At 49.3% G+C, this 26,904-nt stretch overlaps 1 protein-coding gene across 4 annotated transcripts in view; it reads right to left on the reverse strand.

Annotated features, from left to right (window-relative positions):
- Positions 1-26,062, reverse strand: part of RASGRP4 (RAS guanyl releasing protein 4) — a 28,052-nt gene extending 1,990 nt beyond the window's left edge. The window contains exons 1-15 of one of the 4 annotated variants that reach the window (XM_060275543.1): positions 25,854-26,062; positions 20,046-20,248; positions 19,330-19,438; positions 17,161-17,220; positions 16,921-17,052; positions 16,033-16,186; positions 10,757-10,930; positions 10,278-10,394; positions 9,047-9,322; positions 6,601-6,681; positions 6,397-6,501; positions 3,044-3,153; positions 1,788-1,932; positions 590-626; positions 129-263 (exon numbers count right to left, since the gene is read on the reverse strand). In XM_060275543.1, the coding sequence (XP_060131526.1) occupies positions 129-263; positions 590-626; positions 1,788-1,932; positions 3,044-3,153; positions 6,397-6,501; positions 6,601-6,681; positions 9,047-9,322; positions 10,278-10,394; positions 10,757-10,930; positions 16,033-16,186; positions 16,921-17,052; positions 17,161-17,220; positions 19,330-19,438; positions 20,046-20,248; positions 25,854-25,876 (1,861 nt within the window). In that variant the 5' untranslated portion in view covers positions 25,877-26,062. The other 3 variants (XM_060275542.1, XM_060275544.1, XM_060275545.1) reach the window with 3 other exon arrangements.
- Between the last annotated feature and the right edge of the window lie 842 nt (positions 26,063-26,904).

Genomic DNA, 26,904 nt, shown 5'->3' on the forward strand with positions numbered 1-26,904 from the left:
TCTTCTATAGAAGCCGTACCACAGATCGCAAGGCTGGGAAGTGAAAAGCCTCCTTGCCACTCTGCATCGCTGGAGCGGGTCCCGTTGGCTAGCCCACACCAGGAGCCCTAGTCTGTGCACCCCCTTACCAGAGCTAGGGTGATAGGTGGCGGCTGGCGTGGCAGTTCGAGACAGGGTGCTCTCGGAGCTGCAGGAATGGAAGCGCCGCTGGCACTCCACCTCCACTTGGTCCTTGCACTGCTTGTGACAGATCATCCCACAGTCTGCAGGGAAGAGGGAGAGACCATCATTAGTGATGGGAATGTTAATAGCAGGGGTCAGCAACCTTTTTCAGCCGGCCCTCAGACCATGTGGTGGGCCGGACTATATTTTGAAGGGGAAAAAAATGAACGAATTCCTATGCCCCACAAACAACCCAGAGATGCATTTTAAATAAAAGGACACATTCTACTCATGTAAAAACACGCTGATTCATGGGCCGGATTTAGAAGGCGCTTGGACCGCATCCGGCCCCCGGGCCTTAGGTTGCCCACCCCTGGTTAATAGGATCCCCTTCTTTCCTTTAGTGCCCACCAGGGGGCGTGCTTACCCCGACATCTGTATCCTTGCTTGGAGACTCCCCAGAGCTAGAACAGGAGAAGAATGCAACAACAACAGAGGTGTTAAGTTGAACTAGCTGCCACTTCTTTGCAAAGACTGACTGAGCCCCTGCCCTAAATTTCAAAGGCAACGTAGGTGGATGAGAGGTAGGGGACTTGCTCTAACCTGTGCCAGGGGCTGCAGCTTTATTGCCCACTTCAAAAGTGGTGGCAGAGTTCTGGGAATTTTTGAGTTTTGAAACGTAGCAAGCTTCTAGACCTCATGGCTGCAGGAGAGAGGCTGCAAAACAAGCTGGTTCTCCTGGAGCAGCCTTCTCCAACTTGGCATCGTCAAGAGCTAGTGTTGGGTAGCTTGTCAGACTAGAGCCTGGGGTTCAAATCCACACTTGGCCATGAAGCTCCCTGAGTGAGCTTGGAGGCTAGTCACTGCCTCTCAGCCTAACCTACCTTGCAGGGTTGTTGTGGGGATTAAACGAGGAGGGGGAGAACCATGCATGGCACTTTGAGCTCCTTGGAGAAGAAGGTGAGACAAATAAATAAAAATAGTCCAAAGTATCTGGAAGGCTGTTCTGAAGGGAGCTTATCTACAACCTCTCATACTTCTCTAGCCCTTTCATCCTCCATCCCACCTGTTGCTGATTACTGCCACCACTAGGCATGCCATCCCAAAAGGGGGGAAGTAGATTCTCCAGTTTGGCAGCTCAGCTCAGCAGCTACTATTTCTGCCAGTAATAGGGACTGTTTGGGTAGCTGGTGGCTTTTCTTTTTTTGAGGGGGTGGGGATGAGTGATGTGTATTGGTGCTGCCACCACCAGGGGCTGGCCAAGTGGCGCAGGCTCGTGGCAGGGCCTTTTCTGTGGTGCCCCCCCAGTTGTGGAACGCCTTCCCTAGTGAGTTATGCCTGCTTCCACCACTATTAACTTGCAGGAAAAAATTGATTACATGGCATTTGGTGGCCGAAGGATATTGACAACCCCAAGATCCTTGGATGGAGGAATGTTCTCGGCTGTTGACTGCTTTCAGAGTGTTTTCAGTGGCAGCTGCTGTTAAATGTTTTTAATTGCAATTGGCTTTAGAATACTTTGACAGAAGGTTTTTGGATTTTTTGCTTTTAGCGTGTCTGCTGCCCTGGGATACGTGGGGAAGGAAGGGTGGGGTATAAATCCATTTTAAATAAATTAAGCTCACAAAGCCATTGCAGCTGTCACAAAAGGTGGGCTTCTTAAAAGTGGCCTCTTGGAAGTTGTGCAGGAACCCGAGGCCCAGTTTGGAGAAGATGGCACAGGCCCGCATTAAATACTCGGACAGCTCTTCCCGGCTCCAGGCGCCTTCTCTGCAGTTGAGGAAGAGAGAAAAACAGACATACAGTGTGAAGCTTCGGCCTTCCTCGCTTGGGTCATCAGCGCCTAGTGAATTCCTGCCCCACCTGACACTTAAATAAACCTTAAGTGGGGGTATGTGTTCTGATGGGGCACATTTGGTCAGTTCACACACCCCTGAGCCTCAGCTGCCCTTTACCAGGGACTGAGCCTTTAATGCGGCAGCCCTTGCACTGTGGAACTCCTTGCCAATTGAGATCACCCTTGTTCACTTTCAGATGCCTCCTGGAAATTCTATTGTTCAGACCAGGCCTTTCGAACCAGAGAGGATGGGCCTGGCGTTGCTACTGCTTCTATTAGTGTTGCGTTTCCAAGTTGCCAACCACTTTGTGATATTTTCTACAAATGCGTGGTTTACAAATGTTTTTTGAAATCATTTTTATTTGGTTTTACATCCATATATAGAGATTTCTCTGAATCTTGAGACTCCCCACCCCCAATCCCCTCCGTGGGTCCTATTGTGAACATTTACAACTGCATATTATTCCATAATCTATATTTTATATCCATCCATATTTTCCATAGTCTTTGTTACATTACAAGTGAAATTAGAATCCTGCTAATGTTTTCATCTGCTTGCAGTGGTTTCTTAAGTAAATTATAATTGTTTTTCTCATTCTTGTTTAAAGTTTTAAATGTTTAAAATGGGACTCCATGGAGGGGATGGGGGAGAAGTCCTGAGATTCGGAGAAATCTCTGTATATGGATATACAGTACATTTGTTTTTTTTAAATAACTTTGTATTGGTAAAATAAAATAAAAATGATTTCAAAAAAATAAAGCTTTTGTATTCTTGGTTCCTGAGCTTCCCAGTCCACATAGTCCAGGCATCCCCAAACTTCGGCCCTCCAGATGTTTTGGACTACAATTCCCATCTTCAATGACCACTGGTCCTGTTAGCTAGGGATCATGGGAGTTGTAGGCCAAAAAATCTGAAGGGCCGCAGTTTGGGGATGCCTGGCATAGTCTGTCAATTTAGCTTGCCATTGCTTTCTGGGCTAACAGCATTCAGGCAGCTGTTGCCACATGCATAAAGAGTCTTCTCCTGAAACCCTCTTCACTTACCGCTCTCTTTCCAGCCCATAGAAGGAGAAGGGGAAACTCGTGGAGATGATCTCGAAATCCTCCTCGGAGATGTAACCCCGTTGCTCAGGATCGTAATTCTTGAACACAGTCTGTTGGGGAAGGAGTCTGTCAGAACTCATTGGAATATGAGAAGGCAGTGAACGTGGGCATTGCCCTCTAAACATACACCTGCTGTATAGTTAACACCTCTTCCCAAAGGACGAGATGACAGGTCTCTGCCCCGAGGGGGTTGAGATCCAGATATTGACACAAGGGAGACAAGGCAGCAAGTGGAGGGGGGAGGCTGGGGTAAGCAAGAAGAACGAGCGATTATAGAAGTGGAACATACTTCGCTCCCAGCTGCACTACGCGTTCAAAGTGTTATCATGCCACTTTAAATAGTCATGGCATCCTCCAGAGTATCCTGGGAACTGTAGTTTGTTCAGGCTGTTGAGAGCTCTTAGGGAACCCCTATTCTCCCCTCAGAAGAACTCTAATTCTCAGAAATGGCGGGTTGTTTGACTGCCCCACGAAACATGGCTCTGGAAGGGGCATGTGTGGGGTCTCCTGACATTGCTGTTGGCATCTTTCTGTCTTGGGGAGACAGTGGAGGAATGTGCCTTTGGGGGTGGAGTCAAACTGTTGGAAAGTTGCAGCGGCTGCAGAGACTGATGCAGGAGAGACATGTTTTGTTGCAGCTGGGGCAGAGGAAGGCGTCAGGTTGTGCTGTTGCTGATGCACTGCAGCGTTTCTTCTCTCTGCCCTCCTCCCAGCGGTCCTTCCTCCTCTGGTCACCGCTACGGATGCACAACCTGTCTGTCTCCAGGCAGGGTTAGTTGTTACAGTCATGGCGGCCACCTTTGTTGTTGTAGAGGGTCACAACGCTGGTGTCGCGCATGTCCTGTTTCCTGCACCAAACTACACTTTGCTAGTGTGAACGTCACCCTCATTTTAGTTTTTCATCTTCTCCCTGCTGAGTTCTGCAAGGGCAGCACTGAGACTTAAGGAAGCTGCGAGGCAGTGCTTTACAAGCTGGACTGGTTGTAAGGAAGAAGTCAGGTGTGCCCAGGGGGCTGGGGGTGGTGAGAGGGCAGCAGAGCTGGCTATGGAAGCAGAATGAGGTTGGTGGGGCAACCTATCAACCAGTCTCTCCACTGCCTGGCACAGGGCAGCAGTCCACAATTATGTAATGGTGGAAAGGGGGCTTTAGACAGAAATCTTAGACATTATCAACCTCTTGACGCTTTCATCTGTCAAATGGGGGAAGCGCAGGATGTCTCTTCCCCCCTCCTCCCCGCACCAAGGCATGCACAGCCTGTTTCAGCAGCAAACTTTTATTTGCAGAAAAGGAAGTGGTTGGAGTGGCCGGATTTGAGCCTCTTCCTTTACGTGGAAGGGGGTGGAGTAAAGCGGGAACAGGCACCCCTGAGGGGGCCCTCCTGCCCCCATCGGGGTTGCAGTGCAGCAAAACACGACTCCAGATCACAGCAGCACCCACCCAATGTGTCACAAAGGACAAAACAGACAGAGGTGGTGGGAGGCAGGTAGCTTAATTTCAACCCAACACTGGCTGACCACACGGCGCAGAAGAAATGGACAATCGTGGGGCAGGGACCGAAAGTGTTGAGAGTGTCAGTGCTCGGCACAAACACATGCAATGCAATCCTGGAATTGTTCAGTGACAAATGCACCCATGAAATACACGCAGATAACTGCAATACCCTCTCTCTCCAATTAGGTCACCCAAAGTGTTCCTGCTGTAATTGAACTAAGCAACCCAAGAAGTCGACAAACTTTACCCAATACTGCAGAGTGGCAGCGGATAGCTGTGGCAAATGTCACACACACACTCACACCCAGCCTGGAACTCCCACAGAAATATAATGTGCAGGTCAAACCGCAGCGTCTCAGAACACAACACAGCCTGCAAAACGCAACATGCCCCTTTAAAAAGCACACACCATCTGCCTTATTTGCAATTTCGATTGCTATTTATGGCCAGTCGACATCCTTCTAAGCAACTTTTTGATCCACGCTTATGGGCAGAAAGGGTTGAGTGGCCGCATCCACACCGTACATTTAAAGCACTTCTGAGGCACATTAACAGCACATGGCTTCCTCCAAGGAATTATGGGAACTGTAGTTTGTTACAGGTTATAGCAGGCATAGGCAAACTCAGCCCTCCAGATGCTTTTGGCCTACAACTCCCATGATCCCTAGCTAACAGGACCAGTGGTCAGGGATGATGGGAATTGTAGTCCCAAAACATCTGGGAGGCCAAGTTTGCCTATGCCTGGGTTATAGGAACTATAGCTTTTTAGGGGGGGAACTACAGTTCCCAGGATTCTTTGAGGCAGGGGGATCGTGTTTTAAATAGAAAGGACACTGGCTGAAAGGAAAGCGTTCAGGTCCGTTTGATTGCATGAGTTTTAGTGCCATTCCCCCCCCCCCCAAAAAATATTTTTATTAGTTTTCACAGAGAAAAATCAGTCTTTTAACAGAAAAAAACTTAACATATTAAATCTATATACTGAATAGGGATTGCTTAGATCCTGAGGACTTCCCTCTACTCCCACCCTTGGTTCCTTTACAATATTTTATTTTATTTTATTTTATGTATGTCCATGTCCATGTTACTTCTTAACTCTTTTAACTTCCCGTTTTATACTTTCTTCATAAAATTACAAGTTTTCCCTGAAATCCTGCCAATGTATAGACTTGTGTTCATTGCTTTTATAAATATGCAATAAACACTCCTAATTTCTTTTAAAATTTGTTTCCTTCTTAATTTCTAAGGTTTCCAATTAGTTGATCATTTTGGCATAGTCCGTTAGCTCATACAGTATTTCCAATCTTAATAATACTACTAATACTAATACTAATAATACTAATACCGGTACTACTACTAATAATATATTATTTATACCCCGCCTATCTGGCTGAGTCTCCCCAGCCATTCTGGGCGGCTCCCAATTGAATATTAAAACAATACAGCATTAAATATTAAAAGCTTCCCTAAACAGGGCTGTCTTCAGATGTCTTTTAAAATTGGATAGCTGCTTATTTCCTTGACATCTGATGGAAGGGCATTCCATGGGGCGGGTGCTGCTACCGAGAAGGCCCTCTGCCTGGTTCCCTGTAACCTCACTTCTGGCAATGAGGGAACTGCCAGAAGGCCCTTGGCAGTGGATCTCAGTGTCCGGGCTGAACGGTGGGGGTGGAGACGCTCCTCCTTCTTCTTCGGCAGGGGCATTGGAGAAAGAAGCAGCTCCTGCAGATTTACTGCCATTTAAAGCCAAAAGCAGAAATGGGCACCACACCAGTAGCCAGCCCTGCCATTGAGTTGTTTTTACCTCAATCATTTGCTGGACGTGCCTCTTGATGGTGGTCCGGTCAGGCTTGGGAGTCACCCCTGGTGCCCACACCACTACCACGGGGGGCTTGAACTGTGTAGGCGGCTGCGAAGAGAGAGGGGGGCAAACAAAGTGTGAGAGATGGGACTGAGCCAAGGCCCGCCAAAATCCCCTTGGCTCCCTGGTCGTCCTCTGCCCTCTTACCAGTGATTTGGGACCTCTTGGCTCACGGGCGTACGAGAGAGCGTAGATCTCCTCATCCGTGTAGTAGAGGTCTAGGGAGAGCTGGGAGAGGAAAGAAAAGTTATACAAGGGAATGGTTCCATTAAGTTGCACCCTTAGTGGCAGGGAACTGCTGCCCTCCAGAAACGGCTGCAATCAAGAGTCCCAAGTCAAGTGTTGAATGGGAAGCACATTCAATCTGTAGGGCTCATCCTCGCTGTGTTTCTTGTGTTGAGAGCCAGTGTGGTGTAGTGGTTAAGTGCGGTAGACTCGTAATCTGGGGAACTGGGTTCACGTCTCCGCTCCTCCACATGCAGCTGCTGAATGACCTTGGGCTAGTCACACTTCTCTGAAGTTTCTCAGCCCCACCCACCTCACAGAGCGTTTGTTGCAGGAGAGGAAGGGAAAGGAGAATGTTAGCCGCTTAGAGACTCCTTTGTTGTTGTTGTTGTTGTTTAGTCGTTTAGTCGTGTCCGACTCTTTGTGACCCCATGGACCAGAGCACACCAGGCACTCCTGTCTTCCACTGCCTCCCGCAGTTTGGTCAGACTCCTGTTGGTGGCTTCGAGAACACTGTCCAACCATCTCGTCCTCTGTCGTCCCCTTCTCCTTGCACCCTCAATCTTTCCCAACATCAGGGTCTTCTCCAGGGAGTCTTCTCTTCTCATGAGGTGGCCAAAGTATTGGAGCCTCAGCTTCATGATCTGTCCTTCCAGCAAGCACTCAGGGCTGGTTTCCTTCAGAATGGATAGGTTTGATCTTCTTGCAGTCCATGGGACTCTCAAGAGTCTCCTTAGGGTAGTGATAAAGCGGGATATCAAATCCAAACTCTTCTTATTCTTGTGGATAGTCAGCTTCCTGTACCCTCCACTCATTTTTCGGTGTCTGTATGAGGTTCTCCAAAGAATCGCCACACCACCGTTCTGACAACTCTCCATTACGTCCACGTGCACAACTGCTTAGGGTTGCCATGCTTCAAAAAGTGAAAATTTGGACACAAAAGTTGTTGAGCTTTTTCTTTGGCTGAGTTGCTGAGCTTCTTTAAGGAAATTCGCAAGCGAAACAACACTTCCGATATGGGCATTTTAAAGTGAAAAATCTGCCCGGAAGCTATTTTTGACAAATGGATCTCAGCTATGCCTGGGAAATTCCAGACGTATGGCGGCCCTACAACTGCTCCTTGTAGGGCAGTTTCCGAATAAACTATTATCCCTTCTGGGCCCAGGGAACTGCCTAGTTCATCTCTGTTGTCTTTCCAGCGCCAATTGAAATGTCATTTTGTATATTGTAATTTTAGGCTGTGACCTGCCCTGAGGTCTATGGATGAAGGGCGGTGTACTAACAAGAACAACAACAGTAACAGCAACAGTAACAACAACAGTAACAATTAGTAACACTGAAGCCCTCCCTCTTCCAACAAGCCTTTTAAAATAGGTGTCTTTCCCGGTGGGCATCCATTTCGGATGCTTTCACTGATCCATCGCTTGCTGGCCGGGGCTCCCTTGGAAGGAAGGGCAGGATATAAAATTTAAACAATTTAAGGTGACAAGCCCCCCCCCCCCCCCTGCTCCCTGGTCAGGTTGCTAAGCAGCACAGAGGTTGGCAGTTGCTAGGCGACACATTACGTGCAGAGCCAGAGGAGGCTGCGTGAGGGCAGCTTGTTTACTAGGCCGCAGAGAGAGGCCTGCTGCTAGGCCCCACAGCTGCAACCGGCGTGGCTCAATTTCCCCACAGTCATGGCTGCCAGGCAACCCAGAGGTTGTGGTTACTGAGTCACACGTGAAAGTACACCGAGGGCCACGCACAGCACAGCGCTGGTGGCAGGGAGGCAGCTAGGCAACCGCGCCGCTTCCTGCCTCTGGCTGCGGTTGCTAGGGCAATGGTTGCCGTCATGCCGTTCTGCCTTCTCGTCCTAACTGATGCAACCTGGTGGCCCATTCTACCCCAACGGGATCAAACCCGCAACCTTGACATTATCAGAATATTGCTCTAACCAATTGAACTAATGAAACACCCCCCCCCCATAAAGAATATCGGGAGATGTAGTTTAAGGGTGCCAAGCTGTCTATCCTGCCTCATGGAGTTCCCTGGAAATAGGGATTGATTGTGCAACCGCTTTGGGAATTATAGCTTGGGGTGGGGTGGGGAATTAGCAGCGTCTCCTAACAACTCTCGGTGCCCTTAAACTACAGCTCCCAGGATTCTCTGGGGGAAGCCACGACTGTTAAAGAGGCATGAGGGTGCTTTAAATCCATAGGGTGGATGCAACCCAATCCATTCAAGTCGGTGGCCGCATTAACTATGGCAGGGGCATTTTGTCCCATCCTAGTGGTGGCTGCATGAGCACCCCTGGACCTCTGGCACACACGTACATATGTGCCCAACCCCACAGTCTCTATTTCCTCCTCCTCACAAGACCGTTTCTTACCGTGAGTAGGTGCACCAGATCTTTGTTGGCTTCGAGCGGAGGGCTGGCTTGTTGCAGAACCCGGAGTTCCCTTGCCGGCTCGTACAAACTCTGCAGCTTGCTTAAATTGAGCCTCCCGCCATCCACATGGTCAGGCATGGCCTCGTGCAAAGTCACCAGGTCCTTGAGGTGGACGCCGACGATGGGAATCTTGAAGCCGTCGCAATCGGCATAAACCCGTCGGTACGTTCTGTAGTTGCCACAGGAGGAGAGCAACCTCGTCATCTCGGACAGTGTCTGGGGGCAAGAAGGACGCAATGTCTAAGAGGATGTTGTGGTCAGAGGGTAAGGGCAGGGTCAGCCCCAAAGGGTTTTCCACCCGAGGCGGATGGCAAAATGGTGCCTTCGCCATTCGGTGTGCAAAAATGAACCAGGCCAGCAGGTGAATCTTACTTCAACACTGCCTGCCACCACACCTGAGGTCAACCAGCTATCTTAGCATGTGCTGGGCAGATCTCATGGCACACACCCTCTGTCTGCTCTCTCGAGGCCAACCCTACCATTGGGCAGCCACGCCAGGCAGAAGATTTCGGGTAACACGAAAGGGAAGTAAATACGCCACAACCACGCCATACCTTTAAAAAGCTATGATACCACTTTACCTGTCATGGCTTCACCCAAAGAGTCCTGGGAGCCCTTAACAACTCTCAGCACCCTAAACAATAGTTCCCAGGACTCTTTGTGGAGAAGCCATGACTGTTAAAAGTGGTTTCAGGGTGCTTTAAATGTTTGGTGTGAACATTTTTCAATTATCTAGTGGACATTTAGTTTGCAATTATTTTATTTCACTGTCAGAGAAGGGAAGAAGTGTTTTCGGAATTTCCTGCCGCATGTGACAAAATGACTGGGCTCGGGGAGGGGGGATAACGCACCATTCGCTGCTTTGCCTCGGGCAGCAAAACACCTTGGGCCAGTGCTGCCCTCTTCTTCCCTTGTGCTGCCAGAGGTGGACACTTTGTTCTGCCTAATGGTAGGGCCGGCCCTTGCTGAGAGAACTGCTCCCATTTCCTACACAAAGCTTCCTGCCTCTTCTGGTAGATTTTGAAAGTGCCATTCTGGCTGCCAAAACAGAGGGCTTCAGGCACTTCTGCACTTGGAAGGAAACAGCGTCTGACTCCCTCTCTGGCATACCTCCCCACCCCTGTTTCCAAGGCTAAACTATTCTCTCTCTCCCCACCCCCAAAGTTCCTACCTTAGTGATCTCAGAAGGCAGGAGCGCGTGGGTGTCTTTGAGGCGGGCAATAGCGCTGTGGCAGAGCCCCCCCACAATGGCCATGAGGGTGCTGAAGTTCTGCAGCTGTCTTAACTTCTGCAAGTAGCGGAGGAAAAAACAGAGGAGTGAGAGGAGGGGCAGGAAGAATCACCAGCATGTCATGGGAGCCGTCTTCTAAAAATACAAACACACATTTCCTCGTCCTCCAACCTTAATTTATCGGGATTTAAAACTCCCCCACGTTGGATCACTTGGTGTGATGGTCGCAGAGGGAGGCTGTACTCTGAACATGCTCAGAGGAACTCTCTCCTCTTGCCAGCAAGTATATGGGTAGAGCGGGTCCCCTCCAATGCACTGCATAAGGAACATAAGCTCTGTGCAGGATTTTGCACCCCTTCAGCTCCCCTTTCTGCTGCCATCCCCCTTCTTCCAGCAAAGCAGGCAGCGAACTTGCTTACCAGAGTCACACGGATGAATTTGGTGAATACTTCCGCCCGCTGCTGGGGTGTGGGTCGGTTGAGGACCATGACTTGCACCCACTGGGAGATGCTGTTGCACAAGGCGATGGCACGCTCCAGGGCTGGACTGCCCCGCACTGACCCCCGTAGCACGTAATTCTGGAAATCCAAGTACTGCCCAAAACATAACAGAGAGAAAGGGTTTTTGGTTTTTTTTAGTCTTACTAGGTCAGAAGAAAAATTGTCTACTGTATCTAAATTAGGAATGGCCAAATCTGTTCAGCGCCCCCCTCCCCCTTTTCCAGTCTTCAGTTCTCTACATTTTCACATCAGTTTGACTTTTTTTTTTTAATGCTGAAAACTCACCAGCATTTTAGCGTAAATGTTCGTATGCAATTGCGCCTAATGTGTGCATTATTCCAACATGATTTTCCTAAAATAATACATTCTTTTAGAGCGTTTTTAGGGATGCTTAACCCCAGCCTTTGCACAAAATGTTCCTTTCATATCTCCAATTTTCTTGAATGGACTGCAAGAAGATCCAACCTATCCATTCTGAAGGAAATCAGCCCTGAGTGCTCGCTGAAAGGACAGATCATGAAGCTGAGGATCCAATACTTTGGCTACCTCATGAGAAGAGAAGACTCCCTGGAAAAGACCCTGATGCTGGGAAAGATGGAGGGCACAAGGAGAAGGGGGCGACAGAGGACGGGATGGTTGGACAGTGTTCTCGAAGCTACGAACATGAGTCTGACCAAACTGCGGGAGGCAGTGGAAGACAGGAGTGCCTGGTGTGCTCTGGTCCATGGGGTCACGAAGAGTCGGACACGACTAAATGACTAAACAACAACAACAACAACAACAACAACAACAACAACAACAACATAACCCCAGTCTATGCATTGTTGTAGACATTACTTGACTGCAGAACTGCACTGCAAAATTCGGAGAAACGCGAATTGCAAAGGATAACTGCTTTTGGGTTCTCATACTGCTTAGGAAAGTGCCAGTTAGGTATCATAGAAGTTGGAAGGGACTCCCAAGGGTCATCTAGTCCAACCTCTTGCAGTGCAAGAATCTCCCCCCAAAGCATCCATGGCAGGTGGCCATCCAGCCTCCAAGGAAGGAGAGTCCACCACCTCCCGAGGGAATCCGTTCCGCTTTCAGACTGCTCTTACTGCCATAATATTCTTCCTGATGTTTGGTTTGGTGTAGGAGAGCCAGTGTCGTGTAGTGGTTAAGAGCAGTAGGCTTGTAATCTGGAGAACCGGGTTCGCGTCTCCGCTCCTCCACATGCAGCTGCTGGGTGACTTTGGGCTAGTGACACTTCTCTGAAGTCTCTCAGCCCCACTCACCTCACAGAGGGTTTGTTGTGGGGGAGGAAGGGAAAGGAGAATATTAGCTGCTTTGAGACTCCTTCGGGTAGTGATAAAGCGGGATATCAAATCCAAACTACTACTACTCCTCCTCCTCCTCCTTCTTCTTCTTCTTCTTCTTCTTCTTCTTCTTCTTCTTCTTCTTCTTCTTCTTCTTCTTCTTCTTCTTCTTCTTCTTCTTCTTCTTCTTCTTCTTCTTCTTCTTTGCCTTTAAATGAGAACTCAGGCAAATTCTCCCCATCTCTCGTCTAAATGCAGGGATCCCTTTTCATCAGTGGCCCATCAGGGAATTTGGCAAAAAGGAGTGCAAAGGGGATGGCCACACAACCCTGTGAGGCTTCAGAGGCTTCTGTGAATTTGTCTAATAAGCCATCGCTAAATCTTGTGGGTAGCGAATTCTGTTAGCTAATGATACATGATGTACTTCCTTTGGTTTTCCCCGGTAAGCGAAATCAAGTGTGGGAAAGAGATGTCTTCTGAGAAGCACGTTGTTAGTGATCTGTCCCAGGGCAGACCGTCTTAGGGGTTTCAAGGGGGACTTACTAGCTCCTTCAGCTTCTCTTCCTAACGCACCTGTGTTGGTGCTGCTCTGTATGAGACCCTCGACCAGACAGCTTTCCTAACTGCAGGGACCTGAGAGCTATACCCTCAAGTCTGGGAACTGATTAGATCTAGAGACCACAATTCCCTCCTTAGAGATATGCAAGATCAATGAGATCACCTGGGGAAATAATAATAATAATAATAATAATAATAATAATAATAATAATAATAATAATATGCTGCCCATCTGACTGGATTGCCCCAGCCACTCTGGGTGGCTTCCAACAAGTTTTAAAACCACAGTAAAACATCAACAGGGCCGTCCTTCCTATTGGGCTTACTGGCGCACTGCGCCAGGGCGCCCGCCCAGCAAGGGGCGCATCAAGGAGGCACACGGAGCTGCCCCGGGCCTCCGCCTCCGCCTTGCCCCTCCACTCCTTTCCTGGCAGCGGTGGCTGAAGCGAGGAGCATTGTGGGGCAGCGCTGTCTGTGCTCGCTGTGAATTGAAGGAGTGTGGGCGGAAGGTAGCCCAGGTCCAGGTTCATGTTTCCCTTGACAGAGGCAGCTTTGCTGCCACTGCTGCCATCATGCTTCAGCCGAGTAGGCGGAGGCGGAGCACAGCTGGCAGCGTCCCTGCCTGTCGCGCCCTGTCCGCTGCGCCTGGCCCTGCACAGCGGAGCGCGAGGGGCGCCGCAGGGATCATTGCACCACGGCGCCCGGTACACCTAAGACGGCCCTGAACATCAAACATTGAAAACTTCCCTGCCTTCTTATGCCTTCTAAAAGTCAGATAGTTGTTTATTTCCTTGAAATCTGATGGGAGAGCGTTCCACAGGGCGGGTGCCACCAGCAAGAAGGCCCTCTGCCTGGTTCCCTGTAACCTCACTTCTCGCAGGGAGGGAACCGCCAGAAGGCGCTCGGAGCTGGACCTTAGTGTCCTGGCTGAACGATGAGGGTGGAGATGCTCCTTCAGGTATACTGGGCCGAGACCGCTTAGGGCTTTAATGGTCCAACACTTTAAAACTGTGCTTGGAAACATGCTGGAAGCCAATGTACTGTAGATCTTTTACACAAGCAGGACCTAAGCACAACAGCTCTCTCCCCACTTGCGATTCCCAGCAACTGGTAATTCAGAGAGAGGCTCCCTTAACAGTTGAGGTTGACCATAGCCATCAAGGAAAGTCACCTGGTGGCATGGAAAAAGGACCTGCCTCCCTTTGCAGGGTAGGACTGAACTTCTAAATGGCACCAGGAGACCACCTGGTTCTGCAACTGCAACCTTAAAATAACTGTTTAAGAAAATGTTTTAGAACGCTTTTTTTAAAAATGTGGTGTGTGTTTTTTCATGCTAGGGATATGTTTGCCACCCTGGGTTCCATTTGGGAAGAGGGATGGGGGCAGAAATGGAACAAATAATATACCATTGTTTTATCTTCCCCCAGACCAGTGGCAGAATTCAACCCCAAACACCCAAAGAGGTAGTAAGATTAGAGTAAGGCACATCTGATAGGGAACCTCACACAATCTCTTGCTGGAGATCTGTATGTGCCTGTCTGCATGTGAGCAAAGCACAGCCCATCAGGAGTTCAATGCCTTTGCAGACAAGCCTGGGACGGAGGGGAGTGACAGGGGCTGCCATTTCACGAGGTTTGACTTCGCTGCAACCAGAGATGTGTAATTTGGTGTGGGCTCTCTGTTGCAGAAACCCCCCAAAAACCCACTAACAGAAAGATGACCAAACAAGGGGTGGGTGGAGGAAGACAACTTTGCTGAAATATCCCCTGTAGCATTTTTAAATTTCTGTTTTAACAGCCCTGGCTGCCTGCAGTTGCCAATATAAAGACAGCCATACAGCCACAGTCACATGTTGCATTTTAAACACTCTGATATCACTTTAAAGAGTCATGGCTTCTGCCAAAGTATTCTGGGAGCTGTTGTTTCTTAAGGGCACTTAACACATGGTGATCTGCACTGATCAATAATAACATACTGGAGATCCTGAGTCACAAGATGGTTAGACTGGCCTCGACCAGGACCAGGGCCTTCTCAGTAATAGCCCCGACCTGGTGGAACGCTCTCTCTCAGGAGACTAGGGCCCAGCAGGAGTTGTCATCTTTTCATAGGGCCTGCAAGACAGAGCTGTTCCGCTTGGCCTTTGGACTGACTCAGTCTGACCCCGGTGTTACCCTCCCCCAGGGCCAGCTCTAGGTATAGTCCCGGTGGTGCGGGGCGCCAGGGGAAGCCATGTTGCGCGCTGCGAGGGCGGGGGCGCCGGAGCGATCTCCACGCCAGGGCGCTCGACCTGCTCAAGACTGCCCTGCCCTCCCCTAAGGTTTTATCCTACAGATATTTAAATGAGGTTCCACTTGTAGATTCCCATTTTAAAATTGAATTTTAACATTGTGTTTAATCTGTATTTTAATTGAATTGTTTCTTTTATGCTTGTTTTGATATTTTTGTTGTTAGCCGCCCTGAGCCCAGTCTTGACTGGGAAGGGCGGGGTATAAATAAAATTATTATTATTATTATTATTATTATTATTATTATTATTATTGCACCCCTAATTGCCCTGAGTGCCTTCTGGCGGTTCCCTCGCTGCGAGAAGTGAAATCAGTGTTTCATCTTAGGAAGAGGTGTGGCTGTGTGACTATTTTGAAGGGGGACCCTGCGCTTCTGCACCTGCTACTACCCTACTGGTCCCAAGGTTGGGGGTGACGGGAGTCATAGTCCACAATATCTGGAGGGCAGCTGCTTGGGGAAGGCTAAGGCTCTTTTGAAAGCTCTATGCAGCTGCCTGTCAGGCTTCAGGGAATCTGATCCCTCCCCCGGTGGCAGCCACTAAGCAGATAAACAAGAGGAGTTCTTACCAAGTAATTTATTCCATAGATCACAGAGAGAGACGAAGGAAGGCAGCCTCCTTAAAATAATGCCGTTGCTCCGAATAAAGTCCAACCGCCCTCCATCTCTCCTATTGTATGTCACCCTTGCACCAGCTAATCTGAGCTTTCTGCCTCTGAACTTTCTGTTCTCCTACTCTCAATGCCCACCTGGTCCTGGGAGGGTGTGTGTGTCAGGAATGCTTTCCAAAGACCTGAATCTGTCAGCTGTCTCTCCCCTGGTGTTTCTTCTTTCTGCTGTTCCTCTCCCAATATTTCCCAGCTTCTCCCCTCTGCAGCCTCTGAACTATGACTTTCTGCAAACCACTGTTCCAATTCTATACTGTCCCCTCTGTTCTTGGGAAGGTTCAGGAGAAGGGGGGGCACCATTCCTCCTTAGTCCAGCTCCTGACATGACCCATCTCTGCAACAATTTCTAATCTTCCACCGTTGCAGAACCTGAGTGTCGGCTGATCCCTACCGAGAGGCGGCAGAATGCCTTGAACTCCAGGTAACTGAGGTGGTTGGCCAACTCTCCTGCATCGAGGTGATCAAAAAGCAGGGACACTTTCCTCTTCTTGCCACAGCCAGGGCTGCTTTGGCAGCTGAAGGATCGAGTCCACGTCCGGGTCATCCTGGAGAAGGAAGCAAGACCAGAACGCCAAGTTAGATGCTGAACACTTTGCATGCTTAGAGGTAGTAAAGGTAAAGGTAAAGGTAAAGGTAAAGGACCCCTGTAGAGTTAAATCTAGCTTATCTCCGCTTTCAGGCCAAGGGAGCTAGTGTTTGTCGACAGGCAGCTTTTCTGGGTCATGTGGCCAGCATGACTAAGCTGCTTCCGGCACAACGGAACACCGTGACGGAAGCCAGAGTGCACTGAAACGCCATTTACCTTCCCGCTGCAGTGGTGCCTATTTATCTACTTGCCCTGGTGTGCTTTCAAACTGCCAGGTTGGCAGGAGCGGGGACAGAGCAACGGGAGCTCACCCCGTTGCGCGGATTCAAACCGCCGACCTTGCGACTGGCAAGCCCAAGAGGCTCGGTGGTTTGGACCACAGCGCCACCTGCATCCATGCTTAGTGGAACCCTTGACTGGAAACACAGGTTGGTCTGAGGAACGTGGTAAATGACTCACAATGGAGATGTGGAGGACAGGAGGGAGCAGGAGACTGGGAAAATGGACTCCTGGACCATTTGCTGTTCTGGGATGGAAGGAGAGTCTTTTTTAAAAAAACAGGTGGCGGGAAAATGGACTCCTGGGGTCCATTTGCCGTTCTGGGATGGAAGGAGAGTCTTAAAAAAAAAAAAACAGGTGGCGGAGCGGGATGGGAGATGCACTTTCATGACTTTGAGAATGACTTGAACTCACGTGCCAGAGGTGTTCAGCAGGTGACTGTGTTCCCCCTGGCCCTCTTTCCTCACCACCTCCAAGATCTCCGCGACAGCCTCCTCCAGGTGTGGGTCCAGGTGAAAGGCCTCGGGGTAGTTGACGAGCCAGTACCTGAAGCCAGATGGGAGAGGTTCAGTCTGGAGCTGCAAGAGACTCGGGGAGACGGGTACCCAGGCAGGATCTGGGGGCGAAGGGGAGGAACGGGGTGGAAATTTATACCGGATGAAGTGGCAGATCCTCAGCTGGCGTTCTTGCTGTTTCTTCTGAGATGCTTCTTGGTATGTAGCAAACTGAGTTAAGGTTTCACCCCTCTCAAATTGGGGGGCAATGGTGCCAGGTGTTATTGGGGCCCTGCCTCTAAGCCCAGGATTTCCAGCTGTTTTCGGACTACAATTCCCATCACCCCTGACCATTAGTCCTGCTAGCTAGGGGATGATGGGAGTTGTAGTCCAACAAAAGCTGGCGAGACACAAAGTTTGATAAACCCTGCTCTAGCCCAAGATAGAATCTTCTACCTTCTTCCAGAGTTGCCAACCGAAGCCAGTCCAGTTTTGGGGAACCCTCAAGGGAGACACCTCTTAAGCTGGCAGGGGTGGAGAGCAAAGAGTAAGAATTCTCTCCTGCAGTCCCAGAACTTCTTGGGGTTCTGCAATAGACTAAGGCAGACATGGCCAAACTCAGCCCTCCAGGTGTTTTGGGACTACAATTCCCATCATCCTTGACCACTGGTCCTGTTAGCTAGGGATGATGGGAGCTGAAGTCCCAAAACATCTGGAGCGCTAAGTTTGGCCATGCCCGGACAAAGGCTATGGATAAATTACTCTGGCTCCAGTGTGCTCCCGCCGCTGATGCATGAAGCAGTATACACATGACATAAGTCATACCAAGCCATAGGTATCCTTTAGCTTCTGGAGAAATACTCCTATTTGGGTTATTTCCCCTTACACCAGCTTCCATCTGATTAGAAAACAGAAGCTGTCATTAAACTGAAGTGTGTACATGTTGGGCAGCCGTGGCACATGCCCAGATGTTGGCTTGGGGGGAACTGGAGTTTGATGTGGGGAAATGCATGAGCTATTGAAGAGGCCCCAAGCCCCTCTCTCTGGTGGGAACAGGAACATTGAAAGTGACTTGAAATTCAGCAGGGGGGGAATGACTCCACTGCGTTTTGAGCCGTTCATGGGTACCTAGATTTATGAAGCGCACACACCGTACATTTAAAGCACATTTCCCTCTTCCTCAAGAATCCTGGGAATTGTAGCTTGCCCCTCACAGAGCTATACTTCCCAGCACCCTTTAACAAAGGACAGTTCCCATGATTCTGTTGGGGATGTGCTTTAAATGTGCTTTAATGTGCACTTAGCCTAAGGAACTCTTAACATTCACCGCCTGAATGGAAATAAAAACCTGGGGGGGTTGGGGGTGGGGACCAGGCTTTTTAGAACAGCATTAACCCCCAGTTCTGGACTGAAGCACAGTAGGGCTAGTAAGCTAATCCAGAATGCAGCAGCTAGACTGGTGACTGGGAGCGGCCGCCGAGACCATATAACACCGGTCCTGAAAGACCTACATTGGCTCCCTGTACGTTTCCAAGCACAATTCAAAGTGTTGGTGCTGACCTTTAAAGCCCTAAACGGCCTCAAAGGTCCAGTATATCTGAAGAAGCCTCTCTACTCAATCGTTCAGCCCGGACACTGAGGTCCAGCGCCAAGGGCCTTCTGGCGCTTCCCTCACTGCAAGAAGTGAGGTTACGGGGAACCAGGCAGAGGACCTTCTCGAAAGCGGCGTCTGTCCTGTTGAACGCCCTCCCGTCTAATGTCAAAGAAATAAACAACTATCTGACCTTTAGAAGACATCTGAAGGCAGCCCTTTATTATTATTATTATTAGTAGTAGTAGTAGCAGCAGCAGTAATATTAATATTTTGTTGGGAGCCGCTATCTCTTCAATGTGAATCAGAGGGTTTTGTAGGGAACTCTCATGGGCAGGGCCGGCCCTACGGCAAGGCTGGATGGCGCAGGGCGCTAAGGCGCAGGGCCTCCAGGGGGGCACCGCGCTGCTGTGCCCACCAGACAGCCGCGCTGGGAAACGGGGCGGGGGGGGCGCCGGAGGGATCTTCGCACCACGGCGCCAGATATGCTTAAGATGGCCCTGCTCATGGGTTAGGAAGTAAATGCAGTGCCTCTGACCTTGCCAGAGGTTGTTGACTCTGGCAGTGGCTAGCGGGGGGAGGGGGATACAGAGAACAGTGCAGAGTACCCCACTCCTGAAACCTTCTCTTTGCAAGAGATGCTCCCTTTTCTTTGAGCATGAGGAGGGCCTGCAAGTGCGGCCAAGGGCACATTTTCTGCGTTGCGGCCGAAGCAGCTCAGCGCTACCTCCGAAAGGATATGAAGCGAGGAGGAGGCGGGCCAGCTCTGCGGACGATACCACCCAGCTGTGAGCCGTCAGTGTCATGTTTACCATGAAGTCGCTGGTGCAGAGGTTTCCATCCAAATCTAGAGGAGGAGAGAGAATGGTGAGGCTGGGGTTTGTTAATCTGGTTTATCAATCTGAAGGATGGTTGATATCACCCCAAGATACAGTAACCCATAGCTGTCCACTTTCGGATTTGAAAATAAGGGATCAGCAGCAGCCTCACCTGTCCCGGGGACAGTCTTCGGTATATCTAACAATCCAGGATAGGTGCGGGAAACGGCGCTGGAATAAGGGAATTTCCAGCAAAAAAAAGGGAGGGTTGACAGCTATGCAGTAACCACTGTACGGTCAATTAAGCAACATTAAAGTACAGTACCCTCTTGTTTGTTTGCTTGCTTAACAGCAACGTTTTTGAAATTTACTCGACTCTGACAGAGGGAATATTCTGGTTAAAAGAACCAAGGAAACCGGCTTAGAGGCAGAAAAAAAAGAGAGGCTGCCCAGATATTTTTTTGGGTGGTCACTGGGAATTAAGCTCAAAACCTTTTCGCTCTTGGTAGGTGGAACACTACCAGGTTCCTTCACATCGGGGGACTCCAGAAAAAGTCACAGCAGCCCCAAATGCCTGGTCCAGGAGAAGAGCCCCAATCTCTCAACCGCCCCTGTCTTTGCCTCTCTCCGGTTTACCAAAGGAGCGAAGGCATTTCTCAATCAGCTCATCCAGGGTGCAGGATCGGTTCAGATCTCCCAAGGTGATGGAGGCCAAGGCCTGATTGATCTCCCGAGGGTTAGGACAGGTCATCCGCCGCCGACTCTTCCGTCGGGAAATCCTGCTGGCACCTGGGAGAGTGCCGCCTTCGGTGATGTTGGGGGCTTCGGCTCGGGATTTCCTGCAAAAGAATACAATTCCCAAATTGACCAAAGACGCGAGCTTCAGGGACGTCAACCGCCTCCAAGAGAGACAACAACAGGTGCTTTGAGGTGTAAGAGGACACACACAGAATCACAGAATCAGAGTTAGAAGAGACCACAAGGGCCATCCAGTCCAACCCCCTGCCAAGCAGGAAACACCATCAAAGCATTCTTGACATATGGCTGTCAAGCCTCTGCTTAAAGACCTCCAAAGAAGGAGACTCCACCACACTCGTTGGCAGCAAGTTCCACTGTTGAACAGCTCTTACTGTCAGGAAGTTCTTCCTAATGTTTAGGTGGAATCTTCTTTCTTGTAGTTTGAATCCATTGCTCCGTTTCCGCTTCTCTGGAGCAGCAGAAAACAACCTTTCACCCTCCTCTATAGGACATCATTTTATATATTTGAACATGGCTATCATATCACCCCTTAACCTTCTCTTCTCCAGGCTAAACATACCCAGCTCCCTAAGCCGTTCCTCATAAGGCATTGTTTCCAGGCCTTTGACCATTTTGGTTGCCCTCCTCTGGACACATTCAAGCTTGTCAGTATCCTTCTTGAACTGTGGTGCCCATAACTGGACACAGTACTCCAGGTGAGGTCTGACCAGAGCAGAATACAGTGGTACTATTACCGGTACTTCCCTCGATCTAGACGCTATACTCCTATTGATGCAGCCCAGAATTGCATTGGCTTTTTTAGCTGCTGCATCACACTGTTGACTCATGTCAAGTTTGTGGTCTACCAGGACTCCTAGATTCTTTTCACATGTACTGCTCTCAAGCCAGGTGTCTCCCATCCTGTATTTGTGAACTGTATGTGAAGGGCCCATGATGGCTTTGCACTGCGTGAACTTTGAAAACAACAACAACACCAAACTTTTGCAGGGTGTCAAAACCTAGTTAGACTGGTTTTTAAATTGGCCGGAGGCAACTCTTCCCTAGGTGTGGCACCATCTGGCTGCAAAATTGGCAGACAGAAGAACTCTTGCTGGGAAAAGGTCAGTATTGTTATAAGAAAAAACTTATCCTTTTCCCTTATGGGTTACCAAAGAGCCTGTATAGAGTCCTTATGTAGGTTCTCTATCAGGAGGAGAAAATAACAGAGGCCAACCAGAGAATATTGAGAAGCAAAGCCTGATCTTTATTAATCTTTATTAAAGCTTTTGCAACAAGGTGCTCCCCCCACATGCAGGAGGGAGGAGGGGACCCAGAACATTGCTGTGCAAACTCTTATATAGACATTTGAAATTGCCTCCCCTGTAGCTCAAGAGTCAGACCACCCCCAATACATCATACATACATCACAGAAGGGGCTGTCTACAGCAGAAATCTGTGTGTGTTGTTGTTCTACCAGCAAAGGCTTGTGTTGCATTGGGTAAAAGGCAACAAACTTGGTTCGCCAAAGTAAGTGACCTGTATACTTTTTTTTAGGGGTCTGGTTTTGCAGCTCACTCAGCTCCTCTCAAAATCAACACTTGGCAATTGCTTTTGAATTCTAAAGAAGCGGGTTCCTGCTGCAAAACATTGCAGCATGGGTAACCTCAGCCAGCCATGCCCTTTGTCAACATGCGTGTGAAGTCCTCTTATTCCAACTTCAACAGCTGCAGATAAACTGGCCAGCAAGGAACTACCATCTTCACATCCAAAGAGGTGGGTTCTTTTGCCTCCTCACCTGGATGGATGCCATGAAATCCTCGGATGGAGAACAATAGGTGACAGGGCTGTGCGCTCTGGGCGTGAGAGATTTTGGCTGATGCTGGAAGCTGGAGACACAGACACATGTCTTGTTCTGTGCAGGACCCAAAGCTGTGGCTTGCAGCTTCCTTGGAAACCTCATGGGGCTAAGTAATATCTGTTTGAGTGTTAACACTGTGAGGCTTTCCATCCTCAGGTGTGGAGGGCTCCCTGGTCCTGAATGGGGTAACTGTGCCCCTGAAGGACCAGGTGCGCAGCCTGGGAGTCACAGCTGTCCATGGAGGCGCAGGTCAATTCTGTGTCCAGGGCAGCTGTTTATCAGCTCCATCTGGTACGCAAGCTGAGACCCTACCTGCCCGCAGACTGTCTCGCCAGAGTGGTGCATGCTCTAGTTATTTCTCGCTTGGACTACTGCAATGCGCTCTATGCAATGCGGCTACCTTTGAAGGTGACCCGGAAACTACCACTAATCCAGAATGCGGCAGCTAGACTAGTGACTGGGAGCGGCCGCCGAGACCACATAACACCGGAGCTGAGAGACCTGCATTGGCTCCCAGTATGTTTCCAAGCACAATTCAAAGTGTTGGTGCTGACCTTTAAAGCCCTAAACGGTCTCGGCCCAGTATACCTGAAGGAGCATCTCCACCCACATTGTTATGCCCGGACACTGAGGTCCAGCACCGAGGGACTTCTGGCGGTTCCCTCGCTATGACACAGTCATATCACAGTGTCTTTCCAAGGAAGGCCACCGACCTTGATGGCTTTGAAAGAGAATTAGACAAATTCATTGGGGAGAAACTTATCGATGGCTAACTCTAGCCATATGGGCTATGCTCTGCCTCCACGGTCGGAGGCAGCAAGGCTTCCGAATTGTCGGAAACCACAGGAGGAGAGAATTGCTCTTGTGCTCTAATCCTGTTTGCTGGTTTCACACAGGCATCTGGTCAGCCACTGCGAGAACAGGATGCTGGGCTAGATGGGCCATTGGCCTGATCCAGCAGGGGTCTTCTTATGCTATTAAACCAAAGCCCAAGTAAGTGCTGGCACCCCTGTAGTCTCTCGCTGGTGCATGCAACAATACTCAAACTAATGCAGTATATTACAAAAGGGGGGGGGGAAAGGTATTCCCAGAATGGGGGTTCAACCTTAAAAGTTTTCACTCTCTCTGCCACCCTCCTGCCACAGTGGTCCAATCAACGGCTTGCTAAGAATTTATCCTCCTCCCCACCTCGACATTCTTGCAATCCTCACTTCCCCAGTGAGCAAACGCTTGGACTTCCGCATTTCCCACCTAAGAGCATGCTTTCCCCACCCCAGTCTCTTGCATTTGAAAGTCAACCAGCCACCCAGCGACTGTACTTGGAAACCCAAATCTATACCAAGAAACTTCCTCCTCTTGCCCAACTTCCTTGTACGCACAGAGCGTGTGGGTCCCCCACCCTCAAGACCGCTCAGCGCTCCTCTCCAACTTTGTCTGCAATATCTCTCGAGTGGGGAAAGATCTCTCTCTCTCTCTCTCTCTCTCTCTCTCTCTCTCTCCCCTGCTATGCAATCTCTCCAAACGCCACCTTTGTGTGACCACAGCCTTTCCTTTTCCAACAGCTGAGCTTGCTGGATCAAAGCACCCACACACCTACTCGGCGCATGGAACTGGAATGACACCATGCAACCCACCCGCTTCCGGATTGCTAGATTCACATAGCATGGGTCTTTTACGAAAGCTAAACTTCCCCACTCGCCGGCAGCAAGTTGAGACACTGCTAAACCTGAGCTGCGAAAGCAGAGCTATGCAAGACCTCACAGCTTCTGCAAGTCAGGCAGACGTTTAAACATCAGGAGCAGAATAAATATGAACCGGGTGAAAACAAATATTAAAATGCATGTCCTGGTTTTCTCTCAAGTCAAATGGCAGCGACTACAGGGCAGGCAGTGCAAGACTTTTACGCACAAATTGCTGTTGAATATAGTCAGAGGAGTACAGCTGTGGATCCCTCGAACGATCACAATGGATCAGGGACCGTCAGTTTCTACAACCATTTAGAGCAGGCACCCCCAAACTGCGGCCCTCCAGATGTTTTCGCCTACAATTCCCATGATCCCTAGCTAACAGGACCAGTGGTCAGGGATGATGGGAATTGTAGTCCAGAGCATCTGGAGGGCCAAAGTTTGGGGATGCCTGGTTTAGAGTTTCTGCAATGCTCATAACAGATTGCGCACAATACCATTGGCACCCAAGAAACATTGGGGTCCAAGCAGGTGGGCTGGTACCCTTGTGTACTTTGTAACTTTGCAGTATCTTTGTATTGTTTTTAACACTCGATTGGGAGCCGCCCAGAGTGGCTTGGAAAACTCAGCCAGATGGGCGGGGTATAAATAAATTACTACTACTACTACTACTACTACTAATATTATTATTATTATTATTATTATTATTATTATTATCTATTAAGTTTTATTCTGAAGTGAAAAATGGAAATGGAAATGCCGATGGTCAACAAAAGAGGTTTAAAGACTCTCTCAAGGCAAATCTTTAAAAACACTGGCCTGCGAGCTCTCCAGTTGGAGAACAGCCTTTACCAAAGGAGTCATGGACTTTGAAGACGCTCGAACTCAGGATGAAAGGGAGAAGCGAGCTAAGAGGAAGGCACGCTTGGCAAACCCTCACTGTGATCAATTCCCGCCCAGAAACCTCTGCCCCCGCTGGAAGGATGTGTGGATCCAGAATTGGGCTCCACAGTCACTTACGGACTCACTTTTAAAACCCTGTTCATGGAAGACAATCTTACTCGGCTACGAGTGTTCACCGAAGAAGAAGAAGAGCTTTGTAAAAAAAAAACTATTCTCTGTCTCCTATCTGGCCCTAATTAATTGGGTTAACTGTCCACAAGGATGCTCAATCTGGTACCTATCGAGGAAGATGGACATGAAGCCTGCAATCTATCCCCCACACAGTTATTCATACCTGAATCTCACCTGAAACCAGGTGGGACACGTCTAACATGCACTGCCTCTGGATGCAAATCCTCCTCTCTGGATTTTAAAACTGGACAGCTACATGTGTCCCCATCCAATTTTTTATTTCGCTATGCAATGGAATACTGCCCCTTCCCGGAATGGAAGATGGCAGGGTCCCCAAGGACGTGGTCTGCGGGGAGCTGGCTTCCAGCACCAGGTTCATGGGCAGACCAACTCCATGCTACAAAGATGTCTGCAAACGTGATATGAAGGCTGGCAACATCAACACACCAGATGGGAATCCCTTGCAGACGACCACAGTGCCTATAGATAGTCAGGTCATGCATCCATAGCAGTAACTAGAGGACGAATGACCATTGGGAGGAGGGCAGAGAGAAAAAAAGCCATGGTGCATTTGCAGCAGCATAACTGGACGCCTTCATCTGCCCCGGCTGCAACAAAACATGTCTCTCTTGCATCGACGTCTTACAGCCACAGCAGGCACCGTAACTCTCCAACAGTTTGACTTCAGCAAGGCACGCTCTTTAGTTGTCTCCCGAGACAGACAGATGCCAATCAATCAATCAAGGATTAATGAAAAGCCCCCACAAAACCAGCACCACATGCACAGGGACAACTCACCTCCTGCCTCTTTAGCAGTTGCAAGGCAGGCAGAAGTTCAACAGGCACAGCACAGCAGCAGCCCCTACAAAAAGTTGGCAACTTGACAATACCTTGGGAACGGCAGCATTTCTCCTGACAGCCAGGCGCTTGTGTGGAATTTCCAGCAATGGCGATCAAAATTAGAACGAAAGACGCCCCCCAGGAAATATAAAACCGGCTGAAATTTCCCCAGGTCGCCATGACACGAAACAGGAAAATCCCAATGAGTAAGATGAAGAAGGAGCGGCAGCTCAGTAAAGTTTGGCTTACCCCTTGCTCTCTCGTCGGATCATCTTCTTCTAACAAAGTCGCCCTTTCGGTTCTCTGTGGGGCCGGGGGGAGCCCTGAGGGCCTGGGGAGGGGTCCTTCTTGCTTTCCTAGCTGAAACCTCTCAGCCAGGTGCTTCTGGGCTCAGCCCCAATTGGGGCAAAGGCAAGCAATACGGCAAAATGTCTCTTCCAGACTGCAGCACTGCTGAGTCAAACTGAACTGGTTGATTTTATGCTGATGTGCGGTTAAAAGGAACTGAGTTACACATGCGATTGTGCGTGGCTGTGTGTGTGTGTGTGTGTGTGTGTGTGTGTGTGTGTGTGTCTGCCTGAGCATGCATGCGAGCAACAGGACTGAATGGGGTCAACGTTTGCACTGCCACTCAAAATCTTCCCTTTTTTTAATAATTAAAAAAGCACATTTGACAGCTGCGCAGCAGGCAGGGATTCCACAGGGCTGAGTTTGGCAGGCAAAAGAAGAAGTTGCCCCGTGGTTGCACTTTCATGCTGAGGAATGCTCCACCTGTTGAATTTCTGCCTGCCATGCAGTAAATGAAATCAGGAAAGCGGGGGGGGGGATTGGCAACTCCCAGTGCTATGCAGAGGTGGGAAGGGGAGACTGGGGGAATGCAAAGTGTTCCTCCCCACCTCCCCATTATTACACCAGGAATAGTTGCCAAGAATTCTGTCTTCCATACACAAACACACACTGGTTAATGATTCTGGAAGTGTACCTGCTACAGAGGCGGCTAGTTGCTTTTCTTTCTTTTCTTTTTAAATCATTTTTATTAATTTTCCAATAAAAACAGCCAATTAACATATCCATCAAAACATAATCATAATCCAATTAAAAACAATAAACTAAAATAAAAAACCAAATTACAATCCAAATTGTTATTTTTTCCAGGCTTCCCATAGTGTGGACCTCTTGAAATATATCTCCAATACTGTACCTTCGTTCCTGCCTTCCTCTGTTGTTCTCATATTTTCCACATTCCACATCTTAATGCTTTAAAGTTCTCCGTCCCTGGCTATGTGATTCTCAATGTCAG

This window comes from Zootoca vivipara, chromosome 6 (genome assembly GCF_963506605.1).
Source record: "Zootoca vivipara chromosome 6, rZooViv1.1, whole genome shotgun sequence".
Taxonomy (NCBI): Eukaryota; Metazoa; Chordata; class Lepidosauria; order Squamata; family Lacertidae; genus Zootoca; species Zootoca vivipara.